The 11,916-nt window shown below is 43.1% G+C and overlaps 1 protein-coding gene across 1 annotated transcript; it reads left to right on the top strand.

Moving 5' to 3' along the window:
• The first annotated feature begins 3,280 nt into the window (after positions 1-3,280).
• LOC147642212 (uncharacterized) lies at positions 3,281-11,686 on the top strand. The gene is made up of 11 exons (XM_086803884.1): positions 3,281-4,317; positions 5,026-5,205; positions 5,322-5,445; positions 5,540-5,570; positions 6,060-6,103; positions 6,215-6,264; positions 6,470-6,622; positions 6,730-9,085; positions 9,442-11,041; positions 11,165-11,221; positions 11,300-11,686. The coding sequence occupies exons 1-11, from the start codon at positions 4,259-4,261 to the stop codon at positions 11,356-11,358; spliced, it is 4,713 nt and encodes a 1,570-aa protein (XP_086660010.1). The 5' UTR covers positions 3,281-4,258; the 3' UTR covers positions 11,359-11,686.
• The last annotated feature ends 230 nt before the right edge of the window (positions 11,687-11,916 follow it).

The following is an 11,916-nucleotide window of genomic DNA, read 5'->3' as shown; positions in this document are numbered from 1 at the left end:
TGTTGCTTCCAAGTTCTTGCTATGAACTTGGTCCACAAATGACTGCCATATTTACTACCTTTCTTATTTGCTTGAATGAATGGTTATTTGTTACACTTCAATAGTAATGAATTTCCTCAAACATATGTAGCTATACTACCCTTGCATCTAAGAGAGTTCCTCGGATGCCTCAAATCCATGTTTTGTACCTATCTTTGGCTTATGTGAGTGGTTATTTGCTACCCTTTCACATAAATGGCTATAATGGATGTTCTCAAGCACAAAATAGATGTGGCAAGTGTAGTTATACTACCCTTGCCACATCTAAGAGCATTCCTTGGATGCTTATAATCCACCTTTAGTACCTATCTTTGGCTTGAGTGAGTGGTTCTTTGCTACCCTTTAACATAAATGGGATGCTCTCAAGCACAAGCTAATTGAGTATGATTAATATTGGCATGCCCTTGACAACACAACCTTCTTTCTTTTCAATATTTTTTAAATAGTCATAGATGGTAGGCATGGCTGGCAATGTGTGTGTTTATTATTAATATTATTTGGGGGTGGATTTGGGAAAGGCTATGCTTGCTACAATGTAGAGCGAGCTCAACTTTTGAAAATTCAATCTCAAATTTATGGGAGAAGGAAATGGTGTTTGCTCATTTATAATTAACATCTCTTCTTCAATTTATATTGAGATGAGATGAGATTGATATAACCTTGGTTATGAACTCAAAGATTTTGGAGTGCTAGTGTGGGAGGAGAACTATATCACATTTCCATAAAGTGTGGGAGGAGAACTATATCACATTTCCATCAAGTGTATAAGATTCTTTGTGGCATTGTTATGTGAACACCACTAGATCTTGAAAAGGTTAGGCCCTAACTTGAATGATGGCATTTATGACTCATGAGTTTGTTTGATTCCTTGTTTTGACCAATGCAATCCCTTGTTTAGAAGAAGTAGTTTCCATGAAAGAGTATAATTTCAATACATTTCATGTTGGTGAGTTTAACAAATCCTATAGTTAAACAAGTTGAAAGTTCACTATCACTTGCCTTGAGAGAGAGAGAGAGAGAGAGAGAGAGAGAGAGAGAGAGAGAGAGAGAGAGAGAGAGAGAGAGAGAGAGAGAGAGAGAAGAAGAAGAAGAAGAAGAATTAGTCTCAAAAGTAGAAGATCCCGTCTAAAGACCCCTTCCATGTGCACCTTTTTATGGACATACTCAAATGATAGTTAGAAGAAGAAGAAGATCCAGTCTAAAGACCCCTTCCATGTGCACCTTTTTATGGACATACTCAAATGATAGTTAGAAGAAGAATCACTTTAAAAGTACAAGATCTAGTCTAAAGAACCCCTCCTTGTGCATATTATCATGAAATGACACCCAATGCAAAGGCTTCCTTGCATCTAAAGGTATGCCAATTATATGAAAAACAAATGCATTGAAAAGAAATCAAATCAAAGCTATAGTAGAGTAGTGAATTACTAGGGGTAAGAACCATTAATTTATTTGTTATCAAACATGTTACAATAAGTTTTAGGTGGTAAGGAAAGGTTTGGTATGGGAATGCAATGCTATTTACAAAGTAGCAAAGGTTCTTATGTAATGGGCTACTTAAACAACTAGGCTTTGACTTTTGTACACATTAATAGTTGATGGGAATGTTGGATTTAAACCATGGATGAGAAAATTGGCTTGGAATTAGGCTGCCCACAACTAACCTTGACCTATTTTAGAGGAGAAGCCTTTAGAGGCAGGCTTGCTTGAGCTGCTAGAGTTGAGCTTACAACTAGGATTTGTTTTTAAATGCAATTTTAGTGCAGCCACCAAAATTTGTGTGAAATGGCCCAAAGAGACAAGGACTCGTGAATAAAACTTTAAAGGGTTAAAAAGCAGTATAAGAAAAAGTTGAGATAGGGTAGAAAAAAAGGTGGGTGTGAGGTCTAGCTCCACATGCCCATGGAAAAACAATGTTGCTCCTTTAATCCATTGGCAAGCAGGTCAATGTAAAATGGGAACCCACAGGGATTCATTTGTCAAGTCACAAGTCCAAGGGGCAATGGACTTAAGAGGGGACCCTCCCCATCTACATTTGCACCATGTTGTTGGTGTGACTTCACATAATACTCTCATGTTATTATTGCTAAGCTTAGTTGGCACATTTGGTTTGGTTTGCCAACATTTGTTGAAAACACATTTTAAAGTGATCGATTAGACTTAATGAGCTACAATCCAACCGAACCCTCAATTATTTAAGAGACTAATCAAACGTAATCCAAATGTAAACCAATTCAACGTTCTCTCTAACTTAACTAATCATGTAATAAGCTACTTAATTGCATGCTTTTAATATACCCTTATATTACAGGTTCTTTGATAAGGGGCACTTTTAACTTTGTGTCAAATTTAAGTTGTTATGTGTAATTAAAAGGTCCTCATCACACTTCTTTTTTCTCTCACAAATGGGGAGATCAAACACCCTCATAATTGGACCCCTCTCTCTCTCTCTCTCTCTCTCTCTCTCTCTCTCTCGTTGTTGTGCGATTGTCGTGGTACCTAGGTGACACCTGATGAGGGGGCATAACAAAAACTCAAACTATCATTGGGTTCCTTTCTTTTTAGCACATAAAACCATTGTGTTGGTTTTTCGATTTGCCTCAAAGGGTTCACAAGAGTTCCCATGGAATTTATCAATACACTATATTCCGCAAGGTACACACACTCTCATTTGCCCTAGTCTCTCTCTCTCTCTCTCTCTCTCTCTCACACACACACAGAGACACACACTCTTGCTTGCTCTCTCTCTCTCTCTCTCTCTCTCTCTCACACACACACACACACACACACACACAATCTCTCTCTCACACACACACACACACTCTCTCTCTCTCTCTAACACACACCCCCCCTCCCCACTCTTTCTCTCTCACTCACTCACTCACTCACACTCACTCTCGCGCACGCGCACACGCACACAAACTTGACCATAGTTTAACGGGGTCATTTCACCCAACGAGAACTTGAAATACCTAGGTGGGTGCCATCACTTCAAAGCCTTTTCTCATATGTCTTTGTTGAGAGATGCCGCTCCCTTTGTACTCTGGCTTTCCCATCTCTATGAGTGTGCTTTTTGGGGTGCTTTTTCCCTGCACGGTGGTGACTCTGAGGTTATTCCATTGCCTCGGTAATCCCCCCATTTCTCCGTCGCCTTTGAAAAAGGCAGGCAAAGTTCACACTCTCTGGAGTCTGCACACCACCGGCCACATGCAAAAAGCAGCACACGCCGATTTTTTTCATTACATTTCTTTGAACTAAACCTCAGCTCACAGTCTTCTGTGCTTTGGAAAAAGCAAAAAAAGAAAAGAAAAGAAGAAAAAGCACCTACGATCCTGTGTGTGTGTGTGCGTGTGTGTTTTTTCGCGCGCTCGCGCTTACTGTGTTTTGCTTGCTGTTTGCTCAAAGGCTTTCTTCAACGCTTTTACCATTACCTCTGTTCTCCCCCCTTTACCCCCTCCATACGTAGTCCACAGTGAACCCTACCTATCTCTGCTCTACGCCATAGCTTCTTCTATAAGCTCCACCCCTTTTCTGTGGAAGCTTTTCCTTCCATCTCTTCCTTCCCTGCTGTAAAGGATTTCTTACGACTCTCGTGCATTTCCCTCTCAATTATGGATTTCTACTCTGTTACAGCTTTTTTTCTCTTTGTAGTGAAGAATTTCTACAGTTTGTCGTAGCATTTCTGTGCTTCTGCCTAAGCTTTTCAACGCTTTTCTCTGCTCAATCTGAACTTCTCTCTGCCTGTTTAGCCTCCATTTCTTAGCACGGGAGCTTGCTTGCATGCTTCCAATGCAATGCAGATCATGAGAGGTCTACTTTAGCAATATTTATTGGGCTTGAAACCCTAATTTTTTTCTTCACCATTTTACCTCCAACACACCATTTTCATCATCGGCTAGGAATTTCTGCCTTTACCAGCTATCTTCTCCTGAGCTGAACCCTTGAGTTACGTCTCTGCAATCTCATCTTCAGCTCTCCACATCCAGCGTTTGCTACGTGGAAACCCTAATTTCGCCTCTGCAATCTCACCATATCCAGCTTCTCACCTTTATAGACTTCTTGGAGCCTCCCAATTGCATCTAACCGGAAACACTTCACTTCAGCTTAACTCCGGCTTTTGCAAGTCTGCTTAAACCAGGCTGCTTCTTCATGAAGTTCCAACAGAAGGCCCTTGCATAAGGGATTTGGAAGCTTGGTTGAAGGAAGGTGGTTGTGTAAGATGAGGCCAGACACGCAGCTAGACTACGCCGTCTTTCAGCTCAATCCCACGCGGACAAGGTAAACTTCTGCGAGTTGGTCTGATTTTTGGAATGGAAAAGCTTCAATTTGTGTACTAAATGCCTTAGAGTCATTGGATCACCTTCATTTATCGGTGTACTAATGAGCTTGCAGTGATGTCCTAGGGTTTTCTGAGTAGCTTTCCAGTGATGTCCTATGGTAATCAGATCACATTAGTTTTCTCTATGTATTTAGGGTTACCAGATCACCTTGATTCCTTTCTATTAAGCCAAGTAATGCCCTAGGGTTATTCAAATCACCTCCATTTGTCTGTGTGCTGAGCTTCTCTCCATCAGATGGCTTCCAATTTCACTTGTTGAGCTGCAAGTGATGCCCTAGTTCTCAAATTACCTCCATGAAGTCGTGAGAACAATGTCGGTAATCTACGTAAGATCAAGTTTTGGTAGTAGGTCAGATTGTGGCTAATGGCATAAGATCAAGTTTTGGCACTGTCCTCTCATGGACCTTGGTCACTGATTGTGAACAAAACATAGCGAGCACACACACATAGTAGTAAGAACTGCCTCTTGCTGCAAGTATATAGTGAGATGAACAGAAAGCACATACTTACAAGACAAGTTCTAATAGACATAAATTCTGAGAACTGCTGCTTGCTCTAAGAGATATAACAACAATAACAGATAGCTCATGCATGGGATCTTCTTCTGCTTCTGCGTCTGCTTCTCCTTAATTTCTTCTGCTTTGCAGATGTGAGCTCCATGTTGCTGCACAAGGCCTGACCTACAAGCTAGCATCGGGGCTGCTGAAGCCATTTGTAGCTCACCTGGGTGCAGCAGAAGAGCAAATAGCAAGAGGAGGCTACTCTATTCGTCTAGAGCCACCAGATCCTGGTTCTGCCACATGGTTTACCAAGGGTACTATGGAAAGGTAAGGAGAATCTAATAGAAAATAGCCCTTCACCTTCTAAACCCACACATATCTTTCATCGTTCTTTCTTTCTGCATCCCTGCTAAAGAAACTGACCGAGGGGCATGCATCATCAGGTTTGTGAGGTTTGTTAGCACGCCGGAAGTGTTAGAAGGAGTCAGCACTGTTGAAATGGAGCTGATTGAACTCGAAGAAACCATAAGTGCACAAGCGAATGATGCGTCGGAGGAAAATCAAATGGTATAAGCTAACAGAGAAATCCTTCTTGTCAAGCTAACCTTCATTATGTTCTCATGAGTATCTAATTCTAGCCTTATTTTACACTTTTATGCAGGCAGAGGATCAGCCTTCCCATGTATCTACCGGTACAGTGTTTGCATTTAAAGTTTTCTATTACCCTGAGTTGAACTTTTGTCTAGATCTCTTTTATACGATGGCATATGATGCTCGGTAATGCCTTCTTAGTGAGGAGTGTTGCAATATCCTCTTGGGATCCTTGGTTATTCCATTTTGTGTGACCCTTCTGGCCAGCCAAATGGAAGGTCAGTTTTAATGACATTGAATCTAAATATGAGGCTAATTCCCTTCTTTTTGTCAGCCAAACCTTGAATGCTCTCCTTTATTTGCCTAGCCTGTAAAACAATTTTGTAGTCTCTTGTGAAAGGCTTAGATTCTTTGTGACAAACTTATTGTTTACTGCCCTTTTGGAGAGAACCCTTTTGGCTGAAAGCTTCTTAACTTAAGATTTATGTGCATCTTTCTTGTGGAGTATGCTTTTGATGTTGAATGGGCTCTAAAATGCGAATCTGGACTTGTCAACAAGTTAGAAACATCAATTTTTTCTAAATGTGTAGGAGGGAAATCTGTGGCTCCGGCAAATCTGGAGAAACCTGCGCAGGTGTTATACATTGCTTCTATGCATTTAGCTTAATGCCTCTAGACTGGCTTGGACTACATGAGAAGTACTAATTCATGCCTGTTTTCACAATGCTATGGCTTCGATATGCAGACTCAAGAGTCTCTTGATGGCACCGAAAATGGAACGGAGGAAAACACTAAGTACATTTTTCTTTATATTAAGTAGTTTTACTTGAGAGTGGGATGGAAACCTCTTCTCCATTATATGACAGTTTACTCAAAGCTGGGTTGCTTGTGGGGCTAGACAAAGCCCAAAGTGACCTGCTAGGAATGAAGGCTTGACTAGATTTTATTATTTTGGATGATTCACATGTTTCTGTGCAAACCTGATCATGATCATTTTCAGGCAGCGGTTGCTGAGAGCTCTCGATGCACGTCGGATGATGTTGCAGAAGGAGCAGGGAATGGCATTTGCTCGAACAATAGCTGCTGGTTTCAGCATTGAACACATGGATGACTTGGTGTCTTTTTCTGAGAGTTTTGGAGCCACTCGCTTACGGTATGCTGTGACTTCCACAACGTATGCATGCACGATTTTATGTTCATCTTTGTTAGGTGTTGTGGGAAGTGGATAATTTGTGCTTATAGTTTTGTGCATGATTGCAGGGACGCCTGTATAAGATTCATGGCATTATATAAAAAAAGGCAAGAATCTGGGCTGTGGTTAGAAGACCTTGATTTGGCTGCAGCAGAAATTGCTCAAGCCAACATGGCTTTCATGGGTGGAGCAGGTGAAAATGTGATGAATTATTTGAGGTCTAGAGAGTATTCAGATGCCTGGCCTTATATGCAGGGCAGGGAGGGGAAGCTTGACGAGGTTCACCGTGCAAGCTTTCCCAGTGAGGGGAAGTTTTCCATGGTTGAAGATGGAGGGGAAAAACTCACTCGGCGAGGGTCATTAGATGAGCTTACAGGGGAGTTGTGGCAAGTGGCAGCTAGTATGAGATCATCTGGGATGAAGGGGGACTATAGTGCTGACTACAGTCCTTTGACATGGTCAAGGAATAGGCAAACTCCAATTGGTGGAAGGAATCAGCTGACTCCAGAAGAGTTGCAGGCTGTTGGAGTTGGATCTTTGGAAAGGAATGGTGAATTCAGGAACTCAGAAACAGGAAGAGAACCTGGACTATTGAGGGGACACCCAGTCATGGCAGCATGGCAAGGGCAACCTCAAAACCAATACATGCAGAGTGTTCATCCTCATTCTCCTCATGGAGCCGTTCATCCATCACTGTATGGATTTTCAAGATCTTCACAACCTGGTGTGCCTTTTCCTCCATACTTGGGGAATCCCTACATGCAGCCACCATATACTGAAAGCGATGCTTGGCAGACGCATGCCCCCATACAGCCACAATATTGGCCAGGAAAACAAGGTTACGATGACACTCCTTTGCCAACTGCAAATGAAAGTGCAGATGGGGTTCTCCCCATTCCTCAGCATCGAGAAGCTGAGCCTATTCAATCCCTTACTAGAGAACTGCATGGGATGGAACCTACTCCCATACATCAAACATCCAGCAAAGTAGTGGTTAGTAAAGATGTACAGGAGACTGTTGATAGCCAAAAGCCTCTTCTTTCCAGTGATGATCAAGATGGTGAAAATCATGATGAATTGTCCTATGAGATGGATAACAAGCCACGAGCAGAGACAACAAGGCGGTCGCCCAGGAGATCATCATCCCCAAGTAGGCGATCTGCTTCACCAATGAGAAAGCTTCAGATTGGCCGCTCTGGCTCTAGGAGGTCTGGGATGGTTATCCGCAACATCACCTACATTGCTCCCAACACACAAGAACAACATAATAGAGCAGACAATGGTACAGAGTCGTCTAGAAGTTGGAGTGAGGATGATGAAGATGGTAACAGTAATGAAGATGAAACATTACAGGCGAAGGCAGAGCCTGTGAGAGTGAGGGTCCAAGATGTGATTGGTTTGTTTGAGAACAAGAAGGAGGATACTAATGATGTAAAGAAGAAGCCTTCTAAGAAGGAAAGCAAGAGCTTGTCCTCTAAGAATTCTGTGTTGAGCAGGTGGACTGACTCTGGTGCTTTAGGAAAAGATACCAGTGAAGTGGAAACATCTTTATTTGTGGACAGAGTGAAAAGGGGCGTTTCAGATGCTTCAGCTCAGGATGTTACTGAGATGGAGTCCAAGCAGCATAATGTGATAGAAAAGGAACCTGTGAGAGAAGTGAAAGCAGGCCAGTTAGTGGAAGAAGACATGCTCCTATTGCCTGAGAGAAAAGGGGACAGCACGTCTACAGATGTGCATTCTATTGAAATGTTTGCTGAACAAGGACAGCAAGAGAGCAAGAAAATATCCATGGTGGATGATTCTTTCATTGTCCAAGACAGTAGGACTAGTCTCCGTGCAAGGGAGAGCAGAACACTGGACGCGGATTTTGAACTTGCCAGCAAAGTAAGTGGTTATGCTGAACAACAGCTCTCAGATGACTCCTTCATTGTCTTTGAACGACCTGTTGGTCGAGAAAAATCCAACCTTGGCTGGAGGATGCCCTTAAACTTGGAGTCTGAAATGCCCAGTCAGAGGTCAGAGGTCTTTGAGCCTGATGATTTATTTATGGTTCCAGATAGGAATAATGAGACAGCTAGCAGATCTTGGAATACTCCTGCAGATTATGATATGCAGGTTCTAGCATCGGACATCATGGATGATGCCCAGCATGGCCAGGAGCAACAGAACGTTGCGGTTGAAGAATTGCCATCCAAGAATGGTGCGCATGAGCATGGAGATGGAAAATCAGGAGGTAAGTCTAAAGAATGCGCGAAAGGATCTGAGCGGGAAGCTAAGGCTAAAGCTATGCAAGAAATGCTCGAAAGGAGAAAAGCAGCAGCAGATAGTCGGCCTGGTAAGCCAAATCCATTGGCAGAGGCACAGTTAAGGGCGGAGAAGCTGCGTGCTTACAAAGCAGGCTTGCAGAAGAGCAGGAAGGAGAAGGTAAGTATGAGGTTTTTTTTTTTTGAACTACAGGCTAAAGTTTAATGTGCAAGTATTTGAACCTTTTGTTTTTTCGTGTGCATGAATAAAGATAATTAAAAGACAATTGAGAGAGAGATGATTTTTTTAACGCCAGTGGAACCATTTCCTAGGACTTAATCTAATCAGGAGCCCAATGCCTAAATGCCTCTGCCAGTGCTCTGCATATATAAATATGTCTACATACACAAATATACGAAGTGCTTGCATGCAGGCTTGATTTTTGACGTGCATCCTAGACAGACAGAAGATATATAGATAGATATATGTATAGGTAAATAGATGAAGTGGTGTTTGCATGTTCTCACCATGTGCAGGAAGAGGAGGAAAATAAAAGAATCGAAGATTTGAAAAACCAGAGGCGGGAGAGGATTGCAGCGCGCAGTAGCCCAGGCGGGGCTGCTGCTGCCCAGTCTCCTTCCACAGGGCGAGCTCCTCGAACTCCCCCCCTGAACGCCAGTAGGTCCTCACCAACGGCGGTACCTCACAAGCTTTCCAGCTCCAGTCCACGTAGCTCCATCAATGGGGCTGCTTCTTCTCTGTCACCTAATGTGGCTCGAGCGAAAGGAGCGAAAGCTTCAAGTGGAAGCAAACCTCCTCGGACGTCTCTGGGGACCTTAAACGCAAGTGAAAGTTCACTCAGTCGCTCTGTGCCTTCGCTTAGCGAGCTTCGCAAGGAGGGTCTCAAAACCACACCCTCCGTACGCGCTAGCACTGGCTCTCAGCACTTGTCTCAGTTGAAGAAGAATCTGAAAGATGCCGATTCTGTCTCTGCTCCAAAGGCTACTAATCATACAGAGGAGAAGAAGCGGCCATCACCATCTACAACAGTAAGGAAAGGCATCCCCCCTGTAAAAGACACTAAGGGGGAAGACTCACATTTGTTGAAATCCACTAAAGTCCCAACAGTTGCAAGCAAGCAGCAGAAGAAAGTGGCAAATACTGCAGGTGGTGTGAAGCCTTCTTCCCAAAAGGGATTTGCTTTGGAAACTGGGGAAGTTGCAGCTGCTACAGAGCAAATAATCACTGTAAATGTTGCAGCTGTTGAAGCTCCAGTTTGTCGAGAGGAAACTGAAGCAGAGGTTGACAACCAGGAAATCGATGTGAAGACAACAGAAGCTGAAGACTCACCTCCTGTAGAAGGAGGAGATGTAACAGAGCAGGACAATGATTATGCCCAAATCAGAGCTCCTGCATCAATTGAATCAGAAATTACAGGCACAACTGGTGATGCGGTTTGCCTCACAGACGAGGCAAATAATGAGCTTGCAACATCAGATGAAGCCTTGAAGGTTGTAGAAGAATCAAAAGAGGAGGCCTCCAATGTGGGCTCATCTTTTCAGGCAGATTCCTTGGCTAGTTCTGATGGTGAGCAATCAGAAGTGGAAGGTGGCTCTAATGCAGGTGGGGATTACCATGCTCCAATTGCCCACGTATCATCCACAGATGATAATTCTGCAACATATAAAGAGTCAGATGCAGTTGAAAAGGATGGAACTCATGTTCTCATTGCGCTTCCAAGCACTCTTCTTTCAGAACAGTATAACCCTCCTTATGCTCCCCCAAGTGAGTCTCCACTTCACACTCCCTCGAAAAACCTTCCTCGTCTTCATGAAGCAATTCAGCAAGCACACTCGCCAGAACCTAGTCCAGGGGTGAGTAGATCAAGGAAGAAATGGGGTGACTCGGGATCTCAGAAGACATCCAAGGATCACCATGCCAAGGGGCTGAAAAGGTTATTACTTTTGGGGAGAAAGAGTAGCCGCAGCTCTGCCCAGAATTCAGCAGATTGGGTCTCAGCTTCCATGACATCTGAGGTTGATGAGGAGGGCGATGAGGTAAGGGACATGCCATCAAGCAATGGCAAGAGTGTGGGCACTGGATCCATTGTGAACGCAGATGGCTTCAGCGATCCAGGTATGCACGTATCATATAGATGTATGCAGGTACCAATCATGCAGTGCTTTATTGCCCTGTTGTGTTCCTGCTGAATCCTGCATTTTTGACACATGAATTGATATGAATGTGGCACTTTCCCAGGACAATCCCATGTCAAGCCTCAAGCTGATAGCAGTTCTGGAAGCTTTTCAGCCAAAGGTAAGAATAACTTGCCATGCATTCTTTAGGAGAGCAGTGGTGTGTGTTCATCCCAATTATCTAACATGTCATTTACAGGTTCTAGATCTTTCTTCTCACTTTCGACTTTCCGGGGCAAGAGTGAAGGAAAAGCATGACGAGAAGGAGAGCCTCATGGTTCTCTACAGGAATTCCATGGATTTTATTCTTTGTGATCTCTTGCTCTTCACTCTTGGATGTGGTCCATGTACGGCTGAGGTCGTTCTTACTCTTTATAACAAGAGTCCTATGTATGGTCCTAGGCTGAACCTACTGGGCACTAGTTGCACCTGTTAGTCACTAGTCTCTTAAAACTCTTGTATAAACAGGGAATTTTGCCCCCTCGTATGGCAATCTCTTTGACAGCTTCCTCTCTTGGGTCTACTCTCCAAGACCTGTACAATTTGTAATAATCGGAAAGTTTTTATGTTTTGCAAATTTTTCATCTTGAAACCCTACCCTAATTGAGTGGCTGTTTGTAGCGCTATTTCAGTACAGGACCCCAAGCCAGGTCTCTTTGCAGTGTCAGTACAAAAAGTAGACTTGGATGGGCACGAGTTGGCACGAGTTTTAGCAGCAATAGCTAATAATTTGAGTACCTTTATTCGGGAAAAAACGCATTTATTTATGTGTATACATTATACATATATGTGGGTGTGTACATTTATCTATATACA

The sequence above is a fragment of the Cibotium barometz genome, chromosome 1, assembly GCF_041138505.1.
Source record: "Cibotium barometz isolate CiBa-2024 chromosome 1, ASM4113850v1, whole genome shotgun sequence".
Classification (NCBI taxonomy): Eukaryota; Viridiplantae; Streptophyta; class Polypodiopsida; order Cyatheales; family Cibotiaceae; genus Cibotium; species Cibotium barometz.
The sequence above is the reverse complement of the archived record's forward strand: the minus strand, read 5'-3'. Positions and strand labels throughout refer to the sequence as shown.